The sequence below is a fragment of the Notamacropus eugenii genome, chromosome 3 (assembly GCF_028372415.1).
Source record: "Notamacropus eugenii isolate mMacEug1 chromosome 3, mMacEug1.pri_v2, whole genome shotgun sequence".
NCBI classification, from domain to species: domain Eukaryota; kingdom Metazoa; phylum Chordata; class Mammalia; order Diprotodontia; family Macropodidae; genus Notamacropus; species Notamacropus eugenii.
In genome coordinates this window covers 474,015,479-474,039,453 of record NC_092874.1, presented here as the reverse complement: position 1 = coordinate 474,039,453, position 23,975 = coordinate 474,015,479, and the positions used below count along the sequence as shown (strand labels likewise).

At 44.9% G+C, this 23,975-nt stretch overlaps 1 protein-coding gene across 2 annotated transcripts in view; it reads left to right on the top strand.

Moving 5' to 3' along the window:
* OXSR1 (oxidative stress responsive kinase 1) overlaps positions 1–23,975 on the top strand; it is a 105,029-nt gene that overhangs the window by 30,950 nt on the left and 50,104 nt on the right. For both annotated transcript variants that reach the window (XM_072598988.1, XM_072598989.1), the window contains exons 4-5: positions 16,047–16,188; positions 18,492–18,547. In XM_072598988.1, the coding sequence (XP_072455089.1) occupies positions 16,047–16,188; positions 18,492–18,547 (198 nt within the window). The remainder of the gene's footprint in view (positions 1–16,046; positions 16,189–18,491; positions 18,548–23,975) is intronic.

The window sequence follows — 23,975 nt, the reverse complement described above, 5'->3', positions numbered from 1 at the left end:
GGGGGAAACAACAACGTTCACAGTTAAATAAGTTTCAAATCTACTCAGTAAAAACAGGATGATTGTGGGACCAGGGGAGGAAGTGCTGGGATTCAGAGAGGCTTCCTGTAGGAGACAGCATTTGAATGGAGTTTAAGGACATCTAATGGGAGAGGAAGGAGGGAGTGCGTTCCAGACTCTAGCTGAGGGCAGCTTCTTCACGGGCCCAGAAATTAGAGATGGACCGACCTCTGGAGGAGCCAGGAAGTGCTAAGAGACCAGTTTGGCTGGAGCTTCGAGTGAGGACAGGGAAGTAAGAGCCACAAAGCCTGGCCAGGTCAGCAGCCCCTGCATTCTGGAGTACTTGACTTGTCCCTTCGAGGGAGTCCCTGGAGCTTCTGAGCAAGAGAGACCTTTGAAGCTCTCCCCAGCTCACTTTCGTTTCTCTGCTGCTGAGGAAACTCCCAGGGTCACCTGGCTAGATTCAGCTTTGGGCTGAAAAGTCTGAGTCCTCCTGAAACCCAGCAGGGGCGTGCTGAGGTGCTGGCAGCCTGGCCTTGTCAGAGGGGGGCAGTTATTAGAGGGAGGCTTTTCTGTTTGAAATAAGAGAGACCTCACAGGCAAAGTAGGGTGTCATTCTGTGGGGCTCCAGAAATCCTCCTCCCACATTTTGTTTAAGAGGTTAAATGGCAAATTAGCACCACTTTGACTCTTGCAACAGACTTTACAAAAATTTGCTTTTTATAAAGTTTAGAATCTATCTGTAATGGCTTTAGAAGTTAGAGGGAAGCCAGTCAAATCAGCAAGCCTACTATGTGCTGGGCACTGTACTAAGGAATGCTGGACCTACAAAGAAAGGCCCAAAAGGCAGTCCCTACCTCAGATGGCTCCCAGTCTAATGGGGAGATGACATGGAAATGACTGTGTGCAGACAAGCTCTGGCTGGGCTGACCTGGAGATAGTCAGCAACATTAATTGCAGGTGCTCAGGAAAGGCTTCCTGCAGAAATTGAGGTTTTAAATCAAAGGAAGCCAGGAGGTAGCGGCAAAGAGGAAGGACATTGCAGCCCAGGAGGAGGCCAAAGAGAAGGCTCCGAGTCTGGAGGTGGAGAGGACAAGCATCTGGGGAATCCTGTTTAAAGCAAGTGAAGCTGATGAAATTCCAGAAGAGTTTCTGCTCCGAGCTTTAACTCTTAGCTCTTCTGATTTAGATGCTGCTTAGTGGGAATTCTGTTTCTGTGCTGACCTTCAGTCAGTCAACTTTTATTAGGAGCCTCTGTGTCAGGCATGGTCCCAAGTTCTGGAGACTCAGAGAGGCAAAGGACAGGGAGTTCAAAGGTGTTCACGATCTGATGGGGAGACAGCAGACGTGTATAAATAAGGTCCATACAGGTTACAGAGGAGATAATTAGCAGAAGGAAGGCACTGCACTTAAGTATTAGAAAAGTCTTCCTGTAGAAGGTGAGGTTTTAGTTGAGACAGAAAGGAAAGCTGGGAAGTCGTAGGGGTTGATGAGGTGAGAGCTTTCCAGGCCTGGGGGAGCCAGAGAAAATGCCTGGAGTCAAGAGATGGAATGTCTTGTTTGTGGAACAGCCAACCAGGAGACCAGGGTCATTGGATTAAAGAGTGGGGGTGTTTGTGAGAGGGCTGAAAAAAATGTGGAGGCAGGGTACGAGGGAGGTATCAGTTGGGCTTTGCATGTCAAATGGAGGGTTTTGTGTTTCATCCTGGAGGCCTTAGGGAGCTACTAGAGTTTACTGAGTAGGGCAAGTGACAGGGTCAGACCTGTGCTTTAGGAAAATCACTTTAGTGGCTGAATGGTGAATGAATTGGAGTGGGGAGAAGCTTGGGTCAGGCAGACACCCCCTTCCCCCACTCCTCCCAGTAGCTAATGCAGTGGTCTAGGCTTGAGGTGATAAGGTCCTGAGCCAGAGTGGGAGCAGTGTCAGAGGAGAGAAGAAGGTGAAATTGCCAGCCTTGGCCTTGGCTGTGGGGTGGAGAGATAGTGAGGACTCCAGGATGATGCCTAGTCTGGGAGCCTGAGGGCCTGGGAAGACAGGATTGCCCTTAACAGTAATGGAGAAGTTTGGAAGTAGGGAGGATTTAAAGGAGACATGAGTTCAGTTCAAGTCATTCACAGCTGATCATCATAGTGTTTCTCTTACAGTGTTCTCCTCACTTCATTCTGCATCAATTTATGTTAAGTCTTTTCAGATTTTTCTGAAATTAGCCTGCTCATCATTTCTTATAGCACAGTAATATTTCATTACAATCATATACTTCAACTTGTTCAACCATTCCTCAGTTGATGGGCATCTTCTTAATTTCCGTTTTTTGCCACTATAAAAGAGCTGCTACAAATATTTTTATACAGATAGGTCCCTCCCCACCCCCACCCCTGCCTGTTTTTGTCTCTTTGGGTTACCAACTTACCAATGGTGTTGCTGGATCAAAGGGTATCCACAGTTTCATAGCCCTTTGGGCTTAGTTCCAGAATGAATGAATTAATTCGTGACTCCACCAGCCGTGCATTAGTTGGACTTGTTGAGTTTAAGATGTCTACTGCACATCTAGTTCATGGTGTCTGAGAGGTTGTTTGAGAGATTGGGGCAAGAAGGGTCATCAGCATAGAGATGGTAAATCCATGGGAGCCTGTGTATCAGCAGGTGAAGTGGGCTAGAGGGAAAAGAGAGGAGATTTCAGGACAGCTCTCAGGGTTGCCTGTGGTTAGTGGGTATGACCGAGATGAGGAGCCACCAAAGGAGACAGAAGTAGTCTGATAGGGAGGAGGAAAACCCAGGGGAGTGTAGTGTCCTAAAAACGGGGAATTGAGGATCAGAGCAGGGTTGGAGGATACCCAGAAGTGAACAAGAATGAGGATTGAGAAAAGGCTGTTGAAGTTGGCAGTTAGGAGGAGATCATTGGTGACTGGAGAATTCGGAAATCAGGTTGTAGGGGGTACTCAAGAAGAGAGCTGCAGAAGAAGCTATTGTGGACAGCTTTCTCAAGGGTGTTTGTGACATGTTATTAAAATGACACTCATAGGCAGTCCTTTCTAAGAACTGAGTAGGAGCAGAATAGCTAAGAGGTGTCCCATAGCCTACCTAAAGGAGTGCTTGAGATGAGAAATGTAAGTGGGAAGTAGAGATAGCGTTACATTTTAAAGCTAGGTCAGAGTGCAGCCCGGGGAGCCTTCAGTATGGATTAGCGGCCCCTGGTTCTCCTTGAGTTTGATGAATGTTCTAAGATCAACTCTCTCTAAAGTCCCTTTTCCAAATCTAAATCATTGATTTCTTAACTTCATCCTAATGGAAAATGCAATTTTCTTAAAATTTCAGTTTTATATGAAAATAATGTGGAATTATATAATGAAAGTTTTAAAATTGTTTCTCTCCATTTACCCAGTTACTAAATCTATCTGCTCGGGGGGGCGGGTCATTGGCCAACAAGAAAAGGCCCAAAAAATGGTGGCATTTTTTGTAATGGAAAAAAGTTGGAAGCAAATACTGTGTTCAGTGAGGGTATAAATATGACTTATCACTTCATAAGAAACACGAGCAATTCAGAGAAATCCAGATGCCTTGTATCCCTGCCCCTTCCCGGCTGGGCCTAACTTAGTGCCCAGCACATGGTGGGTGCTTTGTAAAATGTTTGTTGGTTCCTTTATGACCAGAAGAGGATGACTGTGGCTGATCAGACCAGTGCGAGCTGGGAGGTTGGACAGATAGTCTGGGTGAATATTTGGGGTGGTTACTCCAAATTTGTACATCCTGCCTCTCCTTTGTGCTGCCTCAATTCTGCTTGGCTCACAGAGCACCGCACCTTGCTGAGGTGTCAAAGATGACACCTTCACATAGATGGGTTAGGTCCTGTTCAAAGAGGCCTGGAGCAAAGTCTAAAGAACCAGAAGGACTTTATACTCATCTTCAGCATTATAAAAATGCAGTTTGGCCAGCTCATTAAGAACGAAATGAGCAGAACCAGGAGGACAGTTGCTATAAAGAAACACCGTAAAGACAAACAGCCTTGAAATCTATAAGAATTATGGTCCATACAGCAACCACTGTTAATGAACGTTAAAGAGAAGTCATGGAAGGATCTGTACGTTTTTAAAACAGCTGGTGAAGGAATTTGTTTTGCTTGACTTCATATATTTGTTACAAGGAGTTGTTTTTTCTTTTCTTTTTTCCAGTGGAGGGGGAGATGGAGGATATAGAAAATAGGGTTCTGTTGATTTAAAGAAATTCCCATGAAGAGCTTTGTGTGAGGAGTGGTGTGACAGATGGGGCATAATAAAAACTTGAAGATGAAGTCACTCTGTTGTTGGGTTTGCTTAATTCCTTGTTATGAGAGACCTCTCGCAGAGTTGGGTTAATGCCTAGATGTTTGTAATACAAAAACAAAACACATCAATACAACTTTTTAAAAATTAAAACAAACCATGTAGCCCATGTTAGAGCCCTGACTTAGAGCCTATCAGCTATCCTTTGTCTTAAATGGAAAACTAAGTTGTAAGGTGGCATGTACCCTCCCAGCTCTCAAGATGAACATATATTAGGGAATTTAACTGGGAGAATGCCAAGGGTTTGTATGATGCTCAGAAAGCAAATTTTGTAAAGTCTAGTTCCTGTCTCCACACCAACTCTTGCTCTCTTCTGCTCAAAGAATTCATGATTTGATTGATGCCCTCTTCTGTTCATCAGCCTCAGTTCACAGGAGTATTTTCATGTTTGAGGGCCTCACCATTTACCCAAACTGTATCAGCTCTATAGGGCAGCTAGGTGGTGCAGTGATGGAGCACCAGTGCAGGAGTCAGGAGGACCTGAGTTCAAATCTCACCTCAGACACCTGACACTTCACTAGCTGTGTGACCTTGGGCAAGTCACTTAACTCCAATTGCCTCCTCCTGGGTCATCTCCAGTCATCCTGATGAATATCTGGTCACTGGATTCAGATGGCTCTGGAAGAGAAGTGAGGCTGGTGACCTGCACAGCCCTCCCTCACTCAGAGCAAAGTCAAGTGCAAGTCATGTCCTCATTTCTCTGATGGCATGGTCTTCTTTGGCAATGAAGGACAAACACATCAGCACTATAATTTTGAACTTTGAAATTCTTCTGAACACAATTTCCTGTTTCCATCTTTTCTGCATCACTTCAGATAAAGCTCCTCCACAGCCTCTTTGGGGAGGACATCTTGCCACCTGAACTTTGGGGGAGGTGACTCATTCTGTTTTAGGGTCCCTCCCTGAGTGAGGCTAACTAGCTAACATGACTAACCTTCTGGATCTACTGAGCCTCACACCAAGCTTCACCTCACATCCAGCTTTCTGCCTGGAACCCTGCACAAGCCTGGCCTCTTGCCCTGCCTCCATGCGCTTCCTTTCTTCTCCCTCATCCCCAAACCTGTTTTTGCTTCCTGGCTCTTGCTCTTGCTCTTGGCACAATCATTAGTAGCCAGTGGAGAAGGCTTTCCGTCTCCTCCTCTCTGGCTCCCCTGGCCAACCCTGTGACTGCCCAGACAGAACTCCTTTCTCCAGCTGCCACTCCCTCACATGGGTTCCCAGAGCAGAAAAGAAGCATTCTGAAGGTAGGGACTGTTTCACCTTTGTATCCCCAGTGCTGGGCACAGGATTTGGCACATAGTGGTCACATGAAAAATGCTTCTTCATTCATTTGTTCTCATGGTGTTCTTAGGTGTTTCCTTTTTCCTTGTTCATCCAGCCCACGAGCGCTTCTCTTGCCACCAAGTTTGACTCTAAAGGCACTGACTGCTACTTTTATATTCCTTTTCTCTGTGTCAGTATTCTGTCATAGTAAGAACATTGGACTTAACCTTAGGAGACACCTGGGTCCAGATCTCCCCTCTGACACAAGAGTGTGACTATGGGTATGCCCCTTAATTTCTCCTATGTTTCATCTGTCAGGTGGCAGTGATTGTCCTGGCCTCCCAGGGCTAGTGTGGCCATCAAGTGAGATGTGCATCCAAAGGCTATCTCCATAGAATCTTGGCCCCACCCTGGGACTTTATTGGTACTTGTGGTGTAGAAACTCACTCTGTCAGTGACAATGAGCCCCTGGCTGCTCCTGGCAGTTTTCAGCATTGGAGGTTTGAGAACTTCACTTATCTGAGGCACAGTGGGAGCTCCATTCTTCCTGCTTAGGAGGCTTCCTTGCTATTCAGTGCCTTTTGCTGCCCTTAATGATACCCCGTTGTTAATCCTACACCCTGGCTCCTTCTAGACTTTACCTTTCTCACATTCTTTATCTTACCCAAGTTCTGCAACTCTCTCCAGTGTCTAGAGGAAAGGAGTGTGTGCGTGTGTGTGGGGGGGAGTCATTGCCTTTTCCTACTGGGCCCGCCAAACTAAACTGATGGTCACTTGTGTCCTTTATTTTCTTGGGGACTCTGCTGAATACGTCCACCACAAATTGGTTGTCGCAGCTGAGTCCTTAGCAGGATGGTCCTCTTCTTTTTCTGTCCCATTTACCAGCATATCTCTCCTCAAGCCACCCATGGCAACCCTTCCCTCTGCCCTCTTGGCTGAGCATCTTATACTTTACTGAAAAAATTGAGGTCATCTGCCCTGACACCCTCCCCCCCCCCCCCCATATTCCTCTCATCATCTCCCTCCATTCTTCTTCACTCCAGACTGTTATGAAGAGATGGTCCTTCTTCCTGTGAAAGCCTCTCTGTGCTCCTTTGGTCCCATCTCCCCAGTCGGTCACCCTCACCATCATCCCCATTCTCTGATCTTTGATCTCTTCTGCTTGCAGACGTATCCATGTCTTCTCTGTCCTTAGAGCCGCTCCCAACTATTACCCCTTACATCTGCTTCCTTTCTCTGCTGACCTCCTTGAAAAAGTCATCTCTACTTGGTGCCTTTACTTCCTCTAAACTCCCTGCATTGTGGCAGTTGCCAAAGTTATCAGCGACTTGTTAATGGCCAGATCTCATGGCCTTTGTTCAGTCTTATTCCTTCTAAATCTATGTACAGGTTTTGATGCTGTGGTTTGCCTCTTCCTGCTGGATGTCTCCCCCTCTGGGGGCCTGTGACGTTGTTCTCCATTGATTCTCCTCCTGACCAGTCTTAATGATCCTCCTCAGTCTCTCTGCTGTATCTTTATCTTTGTTGTGTCCACTAACTGTGGGTGTCCCTCAGGACTCCTTTTTTCTGTGCATTATCTCAGTGATCTCGTTAGCTCCCTTGGGTGCAATTATCTATGGAGATGATTCCCAGGTCTGTTCTCCCCACAGCTCTCACACATCATCCGCTGCTTGTTGGACGTTTCGGGTTGAATATCTATTACACCTCTAACTTGGCATGTCTAAAGCAGATCTCATCATCTTCCCAACACCCCTGTTACTGCCAAGGGCACTACCATCTTCCCAGGCCCACAACGTCAGTCATCCAGTCAGTTGTCAAATGTCATTTCTTTTACCTTCACAGCATTTGTTGCATACACTCCTTCTCTCTACGCACACAATGACCTCTGTGGTTCAGGACCTCCTCATCTCTCTGCTGGATACTTGTGAAAACTTCTTTCTCACTGGCCTTTCTGCTTACCTCTGCCTCTTGATTCCTCTGGTTTCCTTCAAGACTCCGCTCACATGCCACCTTCTGTAGAAGGTCTTTCTTGGTCCCTTCTGTCCATTGGAGCCTTCTCTAAAGTTGTCTTCCTTCTCCATATATCACTTATATGTAGCTATTCACATATTATATGGAAACTCCTTGAAGCCAGGGCCTGATTTTGTCTTCCTTTTCTCCTTGGCTCTTACTTAGCACATTGCCTGGCACATAGTAAGTACCTAGTAAATCCCTAATGATTGATGGATTTTGACAAAATCTCCCACTCTTAAATTCTAACTCATTGCCTCAGCCCAGCGTGACCTTGGGTTATTCAGAGCTCTGGCAGCTGCAGCCATGCTGGAGAGGCTCTGACTGCTGGCTGAGGGATGGATGGGGGTCATTGTGAGGGCCAGTCCCTTATGTTCAGAGATTCAGAGTTGCTTTGGCAGAAGGCATGTGACTCTTTGGCCCAAGCAGGTCTCCAGAACCATCTCCTAAGGTACAGAAGGGCCATAACTTGTGCCAGTGAAGGGAATTCTCCAACCCAGAAATGACCAAAGTATTAAAAGTTGATCAAATCAAGTGTGCCTGCTGTTGCCACCAAATTAGATGAAGGAAGCTAAGGTTAGTTAGCCTAGAAAAGGCTTGGGCAGTGTAGGGATAGATCACTGTGAAGGGTCATTTTACCTGGCTCCTGATGATGAGTTGGATCCATTTGTGGATGTTGTCCACCACCTGGAGGTGTCAGTGCTTGGCAGGCTGGATCAAAAGAAGGGAAGGGCCGCTGTTGTGTCTGTTCAGCTCTGCTCCTGATGCTTCAAGCAGTTTCTTCAGCTGGGCTGTTTTACTTCAGCCTCGGTTTCCTCATCTCCTAAATGAGGATAACTACTTTCCATCCCTAGGAAACTTAAATAATATAATTACAGATGGGTGCACATAGGTGCCACTTAGCAAACTTGAAAGCTTGATTTAAATGGCCGTTATTATTGTTGTTACTGTTGAGCAGCATCCTGGTGTCTCTGGGTTAGTGAGCAGGCCTGACTCAATGACTCTGTTAACCAGTCAGTTAACCCCCTAGTGCCCAGGTGATTCTCGAAGACTGTTGGAAAAAAGGTTGTGCCCTGTAGTAGAGGGAGCTGCTCCCCGAGAGCTCCCTTTAGGGAGAAGGAGAAGAATGAGGACCTTGCATCTGTTCTCCTGCTTGGTTGGTGTGTTTTGGAGGGAAGTGGAGCCTCTGAGCTTATAGTTCATTTTTTTTTTCCTCCTCTGTCTCTTTAAATCTGAGAACGGGGAAAGATCACCAGGTGTTTTGTATTACTGTTAATGTGTACTATCCTAAAAGCAATTTGGATCATGAATAGAACTTTATGATGACTTTTTCTCTCATAATATCTGTGCTTTCCCTTGATGGTAGTAAAACCTGATACCAATGGAAAGAGCCTTGGCTGGAGAAGGAGCTTGATTTGACTCATGGACTGTAACTTTTGATCAGATGGTGAAGGACTTGATCTCTTGTAAGGGTTCTCCCCGTTTCTCCTCTCATAAAATGGGGGGGAGGGGAACATCTCCTTCCAGCACTTGTATCTCCTCATCAATAGGCTTAACCCTTTCCCTCTGTTTAAACTGACTGCCAGAGAAAGAAGATGCCATCAACCATGTTCCATACTTATTTTTGTTACCAGTGTAGAGTGGGGAAAAGACTTAAATGATGTGGGGGCCATTGTCAAAGGAAGGGCAGGCGATGAGGATGGTGTGAGGACTGGGAACTAAAGCTTGTCAAGACTTGAAAGAATCCAGTTTGGTCTTGTGGTTGAAATTCAGTCATGTCTGATACTTCATGACCCCATTTGAGATCTTCATGGCAAAGATGCTGAAGTGGTTTGCCATTTTCTTCTCCAGATCATTTTATAGATGAGGAAACTGAGGCAAACAGGGTGAAGTGATTTGCCCAGGGTCACACAACTAGGAAGCATCTGAGCTCCTGTGCCCTCTGCCATCCTGGATTTGGTCTAGGGAAGATTTAAGGTAAATGTGATTGTGCCCTCACAAATACTTCAAGGGGGCTATCGTGTGAAAGACATGGTAGACTTTTAAATGATAGTTTTGAGGACGGAACTCGACAAAGACAAAAGGTAGAGGGGAGAACAAATGCAATTCAATGTCAAAGAAACCACTGAACAGCACTTTGAGCAGGCACATCCATCAATGGAATGGGCAGCATTTGAACATGGTCAGTTCCTTGTCAAGAGATTGAAGCAGTTTGGAGAGCTACTTTATAAAAAAATGTTTAATTTGTTTTAATTGACCAAAATCTGTCTTCTTACTCTCCCACTCCACCCCCATCCCCAGTTGAGAATAGGAGAAAAACAAAACCTATCTCCAACATGTACAGTTAATCAAAACAAATTTCCACCTTGGCCATGTTCCAGAAAAAAATTCTCTCTCTTTCTGTATTCACCTCTCTAGGAGGAGGTGAGCAGCATGTATCTTGGTTGGCCATTACATGGTAAGAGTTCAGCACAATCATATTTCATCACATTTATATAATATAGCTCATCCATTCTTCAGTTAATGAGCACTCCTTTAGATTCCTATTTTTTGCCACCTCATGAAGAGGTGTAAATATTTTTGTACATCCTTGAGTTTATTTTGCTTAGGACTAATTCCTTAATCGACCCTTCATCTACTTTCCCTCCCATTTTTTCCATTTCCTTCTTATTTTTTTGTTGAGTGAAATAGATTTTTGTACTCAACGTTGTGTGTCTTTTCTTCTTTTGATCAGGTATGATGAGAGTGGGTTCAAGAGTAGGCTGTGTCCCTCCCCTCCGCCTCCTTGTTTACAGAGATGTCTGCTTCTGCACTCTGATTATGTGAAATAATTCCCCCAGCTTTCCTTTCCTTTCCTTTTCTCCTCCTCACCCTAGGTATTCCTCTATCCCTCTCTTTTCATTCTTTTAAGATCAGGAAGACCTAAAAGAACCACTCTTAGGCCTTGTTTAATGGGTCTTTCTATCGGATGATGATAGGGTTCAGAGGGATCATATGTATCTCCCTCACTCAAAACAAAGTCAAGTTCAAGTCATGTCCTCATTTCTCTGACAGCAGCAAAGGACAACTACACCAATGGATGTCCCCACATTTCATGGTAAGCAGTTTATCTTGTTTAGTCCTGCATCATCGTTCATTCATATTTACCTTTTTACACTTACCTTCACTCCTGTGTTTGAACTCCAAAGTTTCTCCACAGCTCTAGACTTTTCATTAGGGACACTTGGAAGTCCTCTATCTCATTAAAGGCCCTTGTGATGAATTTTTTCTTTCTGACTCTTTGCAGAATTTTTTTTCTTTGACAGGAAAGCTCTGGACTATGACTTTAATATTCCTAGGAGTTTTCATTTGGCAATTTCTTTCGGGAGCTGTTTCCCCTTCCTGGGTTCTGAGAGATCTAGGCAGTTTTCTTTTAGGATTTGTATTTTATCTAGGCTCTCTTTTTGGTCGTGGTGTTTAGCTAGTCCAATGATTTTTAAATTTTTTTCTCCTTAGTCTGTTTTCCAGGTCAGTTGTTTTTACTATAAGATAACTTGCATTTTCTTACATTTTTTTACTTTTGACTTTAATATTTCTTGTTCCTTTGTGAACTCATTGACTTCTCTTTGGTCCATTCTAATTTTCAGGGAGTTTGTTGCTTTAGAAAAGTTTTGTTCCTCTTGTATCAAGTTGTTAATTCCCTTTCTAAGTCGTATTCCATAGCTCTTATTTCTTTTCCAATTTTTTCCTCAAATATCCTTTAGCCCATTTATAAAAACATTTTAAACATAACTTTTGCATCATCTCTTTCAGGAATTCTACTGGAGTTTGTGCCCAAGCTGTGTTTTTCTCTTAGGCTTTTGCTTGTAGGTGTTTGGGAGTCATTCTCTTTTTCTGCCTTTGCTTCTTGAGTGCGCCCCCCCCCCCCCCCCCCCCCCCACCGCTTACTGTGGTGCAGTTGTTTTTTTTTCTTCCCGTTCTCTAGCCTGTGTCTTGACTTTGGACTTGATATTAAGGCTAAGCTCTGCCACACATCTGGAGGAAAGCCCTGGTCTACTCCGTTGCTCCTTTTTTGGGGGGGAAGTATTGGATTTTGGGTTATTCAGGGATCTCAGGAACATACTGGGGATAGAGGGTTCCCATCTAGGGCAAAGTCTGATCTTTGCTCCTCTGGTCTGAGCTCTTCAAGTTCTTGACCTCAGTTTGGGTCTGAGCAAGAGTCGATGCTGCTAGATCCTACTCCTCTCAGCTAGCCGGAAACTCTTGGTTCTAAGTGGCCCAGTTGTAGGCTCCTCTTTGGCCTGGGTATCCTGCCTTGCTGATTTAACTCTCAAGGCTGGGACAGATGCTGGAAGTGAGACCTGCCTTGAACCTTAATTGCTGAGCCACAGTGCTGCTGCTGCTGCTGAATGAAGATAGCTTCTGAACTTCCTCCCCAGCTAGTGGCAGGTCCACTTCTCACTGCCCAGATATGCCACCTGGGACTGTGTACTGGGCATCTATCCTTGCAGCAGTGTCCTCCATGGATCTGGGGTCCCGTTTTGTGCTGGCACTAGATCATGCTCAGTGTGCCTACCCAGACCCTGCCCTCTTTCTGCAGATCTCTTTGTCTCTCCCGATGCTGACCTGGACTGGACAAAGGACTTACTGTGACTTTTTCCGTATTTCTCCATCAGAGCTCAGTCTGGTACATTGTGGAGATCGGTTTGGAGGACTCGTGGGTGGATGCTCTGTCACATTGCCTCCTTCTACTCTGCCATGTTGGCTCCACCCCTTGTATAACTACTTATCGACAATATTATAGAAATAAATCCTCAACTGAGGGACATTTGGACTAGAGTATTACTGTCAAACTCAAAGAAAAACAGATCCCTCCAGTGCATATTAAATTAGAAAACCACAGATTAATTTTATCTGCACCACACTGCATTCTTACTTATCTTGTTAAACATTTCCCAGTTACATTGTAATCTGGTCTGCAGCCCCCAAGGGCCTTGAGGATGTGGGACACTGAGCTAGAGGAGTGCTGAGATCTCTATCGTATCTAAGTTATGCGATCTTGTATGACAGTACAGAGAACTCTTAATTTTGAGTCAGTTGATTGGGCGTGAATCCAGGCCTGTGCCTGCCCTCTCACTGCCTGATCTGCCCAGGTGAGTTACGTTCTGTTTACTCACATGTAAAATGAGGAGCTTGGATGGTTATCAAGGCCCCTGCAGTTCTAGGTTATTGTCCTCTGGGATTTCTCTCCTCAAACAATCCTATTGAAGTGACAGGTGCATTTTCTGTACAACATTTCAACCTCTGCTCTGGGCAGAGTTTATTAACACTGGAAAAAACGAGGCTGTCTGCCCTCATGAATAAAATAGTTTAGTAGGAGGTAAAAGACATACTTAATTCTACAAGTTGTCCCTAGGCTCCAAGGCTAAAGGATTTAGAGCTGGTAGGGACCTTCACAGCACCAAGTGCTGTGCTAAGGAGGGGACAAGCAGACAGAAGTCATCAGAAGACAGTGACAGAATCACCTCTACTTGGATTGTGGGGGAGGGGAGGAAGGACAAAAGGCCTCTAGAAGAGATGGCATCAGCATCTAGGCCTCAAAGGATGAGAGAGATTTCAGCAGGTGGGACTGCAGTGAGAATCTGTTCAGGTGCAGGGGGAACCAGGACAGCTTCACACAGTGGAGAGTGCTCCCAGCTGTCTGAAACAAAGTGCATGTGTGAAGGGAGTTTGGATCCAGATTTTTGGATTCAAGTTCTTGAATGCCAGAGAAGGATCATTTAGGGCTGGAGGAGATCTCCAAGGTCAGCTAGATTAAACCTCTCCTTTCATAGATGAGGACACTGGGATCAGAGAGGTGGGTGCCTCACCCATGGAGAGGTGAGAAGTTTGTATTTATTCTGGGGGGGGGGGGTTGGCAACCCTCTGTAGGGGTCTGAGTAGGGAAGGAGGGTTGCCCTTGTTTGTTAGGAAGACAACATTGGCAGGGAGAGAGGGATGGAGGAGATGTTTGAGAGGAGGGAGGCAAGAGGCCTTGAAATGCTCAGTCTCCTCCTGGATACTGCTGAGGATCTCAAAGGGAGGGTACCATATAGCTAATGTTTGTATCTAGCAATTGATTATTTCTTAAAGGTGCATTCTACTCCCATAGCTCATTTCATCTTCAGAATAGCACTGACTGAGGTCAGCATCATCAGGCAGTGTAATCTGGCTAGTAGTTGATGAGACTTAAGACTAAAGCAGTTAGGTGGCAACATAGAGTGAAAGGTGGGCTGGCTCTTGGGTGATCAGCTTAACTTCTGTCTGCTTCAGTTTTCTGCCCAGGAAATGAAATGTTTCTTCTTATCTATGAATGTATGGTTTGTTTGAGATTATACTCCCATAAATGTAATAAGCTTGGGCTCCCATTTAAAGACATTCAGTGATGAGTGAGTGTGCATGTGCAACAGCGTGAGTACCCTTGGTGGAATGTGTGTGATTTGCCCTCTTCCTTCTTAATCTGGCAGAATATATGTTCATCCCTTATGTTCCTTCACCTACACCCTGCTGCCTTCCATATTCAGTGTTGAACATCTCATCTGATACCTTTGAATGTTTAGATAGGGAGGGATAGTTTGTCTTTCTATCACTTCTTTGGCAGCCTTTCAGAGGTCTTTTTGGGGTAAGAGAAAAATTACCCTGGCACTTAATTTTTCTCTTCTCATCTGTAACTGTGAGACTGATGATTTTTCTGAAAGTGAGACTCAGTCGGGATGAAAGGGGAGAGGAAAGCTAATGATGGAGCTTGTTGAGGGCCTGGGCTAGGGCCAGAACTTAGCCAAACCTTTTCTCCTATTTTCTGCACATAAGAGGCATGTCAGGAATGTCGAGAGAATAAAGTCATTCCCAACAATTACAGTTGTCGATGGAGAGACTTTGTTTAGTCCTCAGGGTCTATGTGGGTAGTGGCCATCCTTGGGGTTCACTTAGCAGCTTTTGTTCATGCATGTGTTATATCTTTCCCCACTAATGTCATTACTTTTCTGTTGAAGCGTTTGCAGCAGTAGCATTGTGCAATAAGGTGGTTTAGCCAGTCTGGCTCTTACCAATGGAATATTGACCATCGTTTGTCAGGTATGCATTTATGACAGTGACTCTTAAGGCTCACCAGCAAACGTTTCTGCTTTAAAAAGTCCACCTTGACATTGTCTTGATGGTCTGGTTTTTATGAGTAGCCATCTGGTTTTGCAAATATACCCTTCCCCAAGAAACTAGAATTTATCATCTAAGAAGTCCTGCTTTCTCTGGCAGTCGGACAAGATGACATTACTGTGTTTGGGATCACCAGTTACCATCTTTGTGACTTCACGCAAGTCACTTTGGTTTTCTGGGCCATAGACTTCCCTCCTACACTGGAGGACTGGATTAGACGGCTTTCAGGATTCTTTCCAGCTGCTAATTCTTGGTCCTAGGAATGACTACAACATTTGCTTTTGTTTCCTTAAAAAAAACTGACCGTTTTTCAGTTTTATTCTACTCCCTTCCCCACCCCCACCCCCCCCCACCCTCCTTGAGTCTTCGTGTACCTTTCAGAGATTACAGACACTTCGAACACTTTTGGCAGATGTAATTTTTACTTGATAAGTTTCTGTACTTTGACCTAGTCAGCATTCCTTTGTGGTCATTCTTTCTAATACATCAATCCTTAGAGCAGTGAGTTGTTGGTCAGTCATTTTTCAGTCATGCCTGACCCTTTATGAGCCCATTTGGGGTTTTCTTGGCAAAGACACTAGAGTGGTTTACCGTTTGGGGCTCTCTCATTTTACAGATGAGAAAACTGAAGCAAAACCCCCCCAAAAAGGGTTAGGTAATTTTTCCAGGGTCACACAGCTAGCAAGAGTCTAAGGTCAGATTTGAACTCAGGAGAATGAGTCTTTCTGTCTCCTGGCCCAGCATTCTAGGCACTGTGGCGCCACCTTGTGGCCCCTAGAACAGTGAATCCTCCTACAAAACCATCCTTCAAGGAGCACCTTGATTCGGGGTGCTCTTAGTAAAAAGTTGTAGGTATTGTTTGATGTTAAGGCTTTTTGAGGACTGGATTCTTGTCCATGGGCACCAGGTACAACCAAATCTCTGTGAACAGCTTAGATCCAGGTTTACTTAAAACTCATAGGTTCATACTTCTCAGGGATTGTTTTGTAACTGAATATACCACAGAACATACTGTAAAACTTCAGTTAACACCTTTAGTCTGAGTATTTTTACTTAATCGGATATTCTTGAATGTAAATCTTCAGCCGTAGTTCCGAGCTGTAGTCCCACCTGCCAGGCTTTTGGATAGCCCAAACTAAATGTCCTGTAGAAATTTTAGATTTCACACAAAATTCATTATAAGTAAAACACAAATTGTTTAAGTATGTCTTGACTGCAGATGGCTCTAAATTTTGCAGGGTAACTGTGTGGAAAGCTAATGGTGAAATGTCTTCCATCTTTAGGGTCTGTTCTGGATATTATCAAGCACATTGTTGCCAAGGGGGAACACAAAAGTGGAGTCCTGGATGAGGCCTGCATTGCTACAATTCTCAAAGAGGTTCTGGAGGGCCTGGAATATCTGCATAAAAATGGACAAATCCACCGGTAAAGTTAAAAGAGAAGGGAACAGCTGCTTCCCATTCTTTCTTGTCAGGCTCTGAGCAGAGTCTCAACCAACATATTTCCATAGTTATATTTTTTTTCTCTTTTTTAAAAATTAATTTGTTTTAAGTTTTCTACAATCATTTCTGTAAATCTTAGATTTTCTTCCCCCTTCTCTCCCCCACCACCCCCCAGATGACTTGCAATCTTATATGGGTTCTCCACATACATTGTTACTAAATACCGTAGCTGTCTTAAAGCTAAACGTGCTGTATTACCCCACTTCCAGAGGCTGGCCTTCTCCCCTGAGGCCATCCCTCTGCCCTCTAGTGGACAACAACAGGTCTCCAGTCAGAAAAGAGATGCGTAGCCAAGAGATGGTTGAGGGGGGGAGGGAGGTTCCCTTTCTTTTTCAACTCTCTTTGCCTACCTCTCCTACCCCCTTTTTCCTTATTCCCCTTCTCTTCCTTCTCACTACTTTCTTCCTCTTCCTCATGCCTTTCCTCCCATTTTAAATTTTTGTAGGCCAGAGATTGGCCACCTAAAAACATTTCTCTCATTTGTTAAATTGTTTGAGTAGAGCTAACTGTCCTCCCAGGTGATGTTTCACCTAATTGTAGTTTCTGGGGTCAGTGAGGAATGTTAGGTGTGATCTGTCTGGAATTAGTGCTCAGGAAGGAGATTTCTAGCACCTACTATGGAAAGATTAAGGTTAAAGCTGACACCTGTCCGGGCTGAGTTTCTCCATCTTCTGATTATCTACAAAGCCGCCATAATTGTCATTTATTCGGTGAAGTCCTCTGTTTTAGGATAAGGAACAGTGTGTGTGTATATTCATTCAAAGGAGAAATTCTGGTGAAGCTGGCCCCTGCTCCTGGATTCCCAGGACTGTTTACTTATTGTTATTGCACCACCGAAGTAATGTGAACCTTCATCGAACATAATCAGTCTTTGACTATTTCTACTAGATATAGTCGGGTGGAAATCATCAGCCCGTCTCCTGAGCCACTAGTCCCACCTGCCTGCTTTTGGATAGCTCACTTTGAGTGTCCTGTAGACATGTCAGCCTCCAGACAGGATTTCTTCTTTTTCCTCCCAACTCTCCTATTGCTTTCAAGGCCATGCCCAGCCTCCCCATCACCCACACTCTTCCTCCTCATCCCCACTTCCCGTTTTCCCAGACTTCCTTCAGGTCCCAGCCCAAATCCCAACTTCTGCAAGAAACCCTGCCCTCTTTGGTGCTAGTACCTTCCCTCCACTGATTATCTGAAATTTATTTTGTTTGTATCTTAAGTTTGACCTTAATTGTTAACATACTTTCTTCCTCATTAGACTCTGAGCTCCTTGAGGTCAGGGACTGGGCTTTTGTTTACTCTTTCTTTGTATCCTTTATGCTTAAAAAAGAAGGGAACAAGCATTTATTACAAGCTTAATGTGTGCCAAGCACTTTACAAATGTTATTACATTTGATCCTCATGTCCCTGGGAAGCAAGCAACTATTGTTATCCCCATTTTACAGTTGAAGAAACTGAGGCAAAGAGAAGGTTAAATGACTGACCCAAGATCATACAGCTAGTTAGTGTCTGAGGCTGGATTTGAACTCAGGTCTTCCTGACTCTAGGCCCAGGACTGTATCCACTGCACCACCTTAACTGCCAGTGCCTGGCACATAGTAGCTATTTAATAAAGGCTTATTGATTTGACTGAACTTGCCACTTCACAAATCCAGCTATTATTTCATCTGGTGGTTTTTTGTCTGGTTGGTTTTTTGTCTGGTTGGTTTTTGCTTACCCGCCAAGGGCAGGCGCTCACCCCCAAATGACTGTTGTCATGACCTTCCCACCACCTCCAGCCTCTGCTTAGCTGCCCCAGTGATTTCCTCGATTCCAGCTCTGACCACGTCTCACACGCCTCTTGTTCTCATCCCCCTCAGTAAGCTCGTCTCACTCCTTGTCTTCTAATCCACCCTAAAGTCCTCTGCTTGGTGTGGAAAGCCTTGGCCAGCCTGACCTTGTCTTCCGTTTCCTTTCTCCTCCACCCTCTGGGATCTGGCCACCTGAGCCTCCACTTGCTGTATCCTGGCAGATGGAACTGAAAACAGAGTTTTCCACTTTTTTAACCCTTCTGTCTTTGTGCAGAAACCCCCTGAAGATGATGATTGCATGAACTCTTAAGGGTGGAAATCACATGGGTCATTTAAAATATGGAGTCATCAAAAGGACAAGGGTAAATGGGCGAGGGGTGGGGGGATTGATTGTTTTTTGAAGGGGGCGTGTAGCATTTATTTTTGTTCTTTATTCATCTAGGGATGTCAAAGCTGGAAATATTCTTCTGGGTGAAGATGGTTCGGTGCAGATTGCAGGTAATGCATTATTCTTCCCTCTTGGAAAGGAGCTTGGGACCCAGCATGTCACATGAGCACTGTGTTTAGTGTGGTACCATCACTCTTTGGATGAGGGTTTGGGCACCAAGAAAACTGAAGCGAGGTTGGCCTCCTGGGTCCCCTTTTGCATGTTTTCAGGGGTCAGTTTTGTGTTTTGTGGCACTTGTGTCTCTTCCCATCCTCTTACCTGTCTCATGTGGAAGTTTGGGGAGAGTGGATGGATATCCTGTCGTTCTATAGATGACATGGTGCAGTGGTGAGAGGCAAGACATTGGGCCTTACCTTGTGGGTCTGATTCTCAGCTTGGGGTACCGTGGGCATGTCTCCTCTCCTCATCATCTGTGCCTTAGTTTCTTTTTGTCTGAGATACGCGGAGTGATCCTACATGGCCTCTGTTTCAAGATTGTCATGTAGCAAACACCCTTGGGATCTGAAGGCGCTAGATAAATTGGAGGCACTGTTGCTGCTGTTACTTTAAGCAGTTACTCTTGGCATGATGGTAAATGAGATACTTCTGAATCGGTTGGTAAATAGAGATGTAGAAAGTCAGAGGAAACCCACCACCACACTCTGTCTAAACTGGAATTAGATACGGTCTTACTTTGTAGCTTTATAAAAACACATAATTTGCCCCACACTCTGATTAGGAGCATCGAGTGAGGCGTAAGACAGCTAGTTGAATGATCACCATGGGTGCTTTCTGCTGTGGTAGGGGATGTAGTTTCTGGACAGAACCAAGTGGAAGACAGATACCCTTAGAGAAGACAAGATCTCACAGGGCGTCCCACCTCTGAATGTTGCAGAACCTCCTGAGTGCCATCCATGTCATGCCCACTCAGAAGGATTCAGTCTGATAGTCCATCTGGGAAGCCAGGTGAGTGAAGGCTTATTTTCCAGTCTGTGAGTTGGACTGTGGTAGCTAAATGAGGAAACCCCAAAGCTGGTCTCCGGGTTTGTCTCTGGGGAAGGTCCTGCAGATGGGCAGTGTGCTGGGAGCAGAACTGAATGGGAAGAGGGGAGATGGCCAAGCTGCCTTTGGTGCTGAAACAAAGGGCCATCTTGTCAGTCTCCATATTCTTCTTGGGCCTCTCTGTGGCTCTGGCCAGGTGTGGAATACTGCTGCAGAAATCAAGGCTGCTTTTGGAATCATGGTCACGAGAAATTGTGCAGGAGAAGCAGCCACTGGGATGGCAGTGGTGGGCAAAGCCCTACAGTTAGTTTTGGGAGCAGCAGGTAGCAAGCATCATTGCCCATGTGTGGTCAAGAAGTGCAGAGGGGAGGCAGGCTAGGGATTTATGGAAGCATGAAGACAAGCCTGTGGAGCGCCGGGCACCATGCATGGCAGTGCTGCTCAGCCAAGGTGGAGGAGCTCCTTTACTCTGTAGTTCTCAAGTCTTGTGTTGTTCGATAAGATCCGATACAATAATACATAATGCTAGTAATAACCAAAAGTGGCATTTAGATAGTACTTTATAAATATTTTATTTTCTACCTGTAAGAACCATTTGAGAAGGCATCCACAAACTGCCAGTGAGTCTGTGACGCAAAAAGTTTTAAGAAAAACTACCATGGAGGGAGGACCCAGAATTAGACAAAGATGAAAGGCACCAGAGGCTGCCATTGGCACTGTCCTTGCCACTTTGTTGTGCAGCAGACTGAGGGGCTTTTCCCAGCTGGCGGTGTTCTGCTGGGCAGATGTGACAGACTTGCTTGAGCATCGAGGTCTAGATTTGTGCTTGTGTGGTTTAAAATCCACTCCAATATCTTAGTGGTGCGCTCAGCACATTCATTTCTGAATCTCGGTTCAAGGAGAATTACACACCCTGTATTGACTGATGACAAGATGCTTCCGTTCCATCTTCCACTGTAAGCAGAAGTAGCTGAGGAGGCTTCTGAGCAGTGAGCTTTACCCAGCAGTCAGTAGAATTGGACGGTCTGTCTCTTGGACGGTCAGCCTCTTGAATGGTCAGCCTTGAATTCCCCTTCAATAGAATGTAAATACAGACCCTTCTGGGTGTCTGTGGTGCCCCTGATGACTCCCATTTGTGCTGCATGTTCCTTTGTGAGGGAAGGATTTCTAGGAGTGTTACTTTGTTCTTCTTGTTTTATAGGCTCTGAGAGGTTAGGGGACTTGCCAGTGTCTGAGCTGAGATTCTATGCTCAGTTTGTGACTGTAACTCTAACTCGCCTCTTGTTCTTTACAAGTCTTGGTTTTGAAACTCTCTAGCTGATCACCATTCCCCATTTTGTGGGTGAGGAGCCTGCGTCTCTCATGAAGTGACTCGTTGAGTTACATGACCAGGGTGGCAGAGGGGTAGGACCCACCAACTTCATTTCCCACCACCTCGGTAAGCTTGGGCAATCAGGCCTCCATGGAGCTGCCTCCACAGAGCTGCCCCTGCGTACATGTAAACATAGACTGTAATCTTGCTTAGGTTTTCTTGAGGGGAGTCATCTTTTTGCCCCAATTAGAAGGAAATTTAAAATGCAAAATGCACATCCTGATGTAACCATGCCTGGTGCTTTCTTGAGTAGATGACATTCTGATTCGTGGCTTCATCCAGGAGCAGATCAGACACTGATGATTTCAGTGGCGTTCTGTAGAACTCTGTGTATTTTGTAACACTTGTCCTCTGTGCCCACTTAGTCACGCTCGCCTCTGACAGAGGTCGGGGATTGTTCTCTTTGTGATCCCAGGACCTTGTGTAGTGCCTGTATATCACAGGCTGTCAATTCCCAATGCTTGTTTCTTGATTGACTATGTTTATTCCACAAGGATTTTTAAGCATATGCTAGATGCCAGATGCTGTGTTCAAACCCTAGGTGTACAAAGGTGAAATAAAAACCAGTTCCTGCCTTCAAGGAGCTTATGTTCTGTTGGGACAGAGGAGGGACCAGAAACTTGGGAAGTGCGGTGTGAGGTACAGTGAAGTTCAGGGTTTTCCCCAGAGTCATGTAGCTAATCAGTGTCAGAAGCATTTGAGCCTCAGCCCTTCTGGCTGCAAACACAGCTCTTTTTCCTCAAGGCCACATTGCCTGTCAAGAAGATTGTTGAGGAAATGGAGGATTTTAAAAGGAGATGAGGTCACTTGACAGTTTGAGTGTTCCACCGTTTCCATCCCAGTGTAGACAGATCTTAAGGGAGTATTTGATTCTACTGGGTGTGATGTCTGTGAGTGATCCATAGAACAGTGTGGAGGAGAACCATTCTGGGAAAGAAAATATGACTAGGTTGTGGTCCACAGTAAAGGAGCATCTGCATGGAGGTGCCCAGAAGACTCCCAGATGTGATTGGGAAAGGCTTAGCCAAATAAAGGCACAAATAAAGCACGACACAGATAAAGTTAATTTGTGGTTTTCTGAGTCAACATGTAGCCTACAGGGATCCATTTTTCTTGGAGTTTGCCACTCTGAGTCTACATCAATCATAGGACGGACCCAAGAGAGTAAGTGTTAGCTAGCCAAACTTGAGGTGGGAGGAGCTGCCGCCCAGTGCAGGCAATGAGAAGGTGTGTTGTCTGTAGGGAATTAAAAATAATAAACATATTCTAATTCAGAGAACTCCCAATTATGTAGATGGCTCCAACAGATTCATTTTGAGAGTAAGTTTGTACCAGTTTGGCCTTGTTCAAGCTCAAGTTCAGGCTTCCAGCTGCTTTGGTACAACATTCCTGCATTTAGAGAGTAGATTAGAAATAATTACTGTAAAAATGAAGTCACTCCAGTTCTAGCATTTGATGTGACCACTTGGAATCTTCATTTGTGTTTATAATTTAAAACAGTGAAACCCAGAGTGTTCAGCAAGAGGAAATTTTTGGGTTTGGCAAATACAACTTGTGGATCAGACTTCCGTTCATATTTTACTGACTTTGAATAATATCTTCAGAATTTAAATTTCTGATTTTTTAATTGTTTTAAAACTAAAGAAATTAAGAAAAAGAAACATTGAATTTCTCACTGTCAGAAGAAAGCTGAGATCCATTGTGATCCAGACCCCAAGGAAACTCTCATCAGATAGAAGGGGGTCAGGAAGTAAGTGACAAGGACAAGGGACTGGGGGAGGGGCACTGAGAGTCCTAAAGATTTCAGGAAGAAAACTCAGAAGACTTTGAACATAAATCAAGAGGAAAAACAGTAACAGTAGCAGCAAATCAGGCCTCCAGATCTAATAAATGAGCTTGGGCATCTATGGATAAATACTGCAGTAAAGGCAGATGATCCACTGCTTGGTGAGACAGAGAGGACCTGTGGGATTTGAGGAGAACAGGGCACCACAATGTGCTGTTCCTGAGTGATTAAAAAGAAGAATGAGAATTATGAGAGCAGAATTCATGGCCTGCACAGCGAAAACAGTGAACAGAACAGAAAAACAAAAGGCTGAAAATGCAAATACGCTAATGAAGGACAACCCAGAAAAAGAGAAGAACAAACCAATGTCATGAAAAGGAAATCGGCTCAGGACACAGCAAAACCTATGGGTCCCAAAGCTGGGATATGCTGGAAGATGGCCTGTGGTCACAGGGCTCCCAACTGTAACACCCTAATGAAGGAAATAGCAGAAGAGAGCTACCAAGAACTTCGACCAAAGAAAATGAAATTCTGATGGAAAGAATTCGCAGATCATCTTGAGGAAAAAGTCCAAGGCTGCAAATTCTAAGACACATAGTGGTTCAATTTAACATTTCAGTTCAGAAACAAGTTTCTCAAACCATCAGGAGAAAGACCTTTAAATGCCAAGGAAAGGACATCATAACAACACAAGACTATTCCACACCCACTAGAAAACGTAGGAAGGAACGGAATAGTATGTTCTGAGGAGCTCTGGAGCTCAGGATGTAGCCCAGGGTGACCTGCCCTACAAATCCGAGCTCAGTCATACAGGACAAAAGATAGACATTTAATAATAAAGAGTCTGGAATATTTTTAGAAAGGAAACCTGAACTAAGGAGATTATTTGTCCCTTGAACACCCCAAACAACAGAAATGCAGGGGGAGTGGACAGATGCAGCAGGCAAGGACAGTAAGAGCAACAGAGACCAGGAAGAGGATTCTTGTGCACAAGGAGATGGGGTTCTGAAGGAATAAGTCTGGGCCTGGGGCACAGACCTTGGAGACACCCTGCCTGCCTGCAGGTGAATCTGTTATTTGTTTTGTGGGACAAGTTTACAGCATGGGGGCACAGAGAGGAGTGAGTGATGCAGCTGGGTTGAATCAAGAGCTAGCAATGAGGGGAAGGTGACTTCTGGTCACAGAAAGAGAAGAACCTTCAGGGCAGTTGGTGAGGAAGAGGAGGAAGTGGGAAAGACAGAAAGAGGGAGGAAAGGGAGGACTTACTCTAAAGGGGAGAGAGTTCCATTCATGAATGTTTCTGTGGATAAAGGGAGATCAGGATCTTACACTGGAGAAG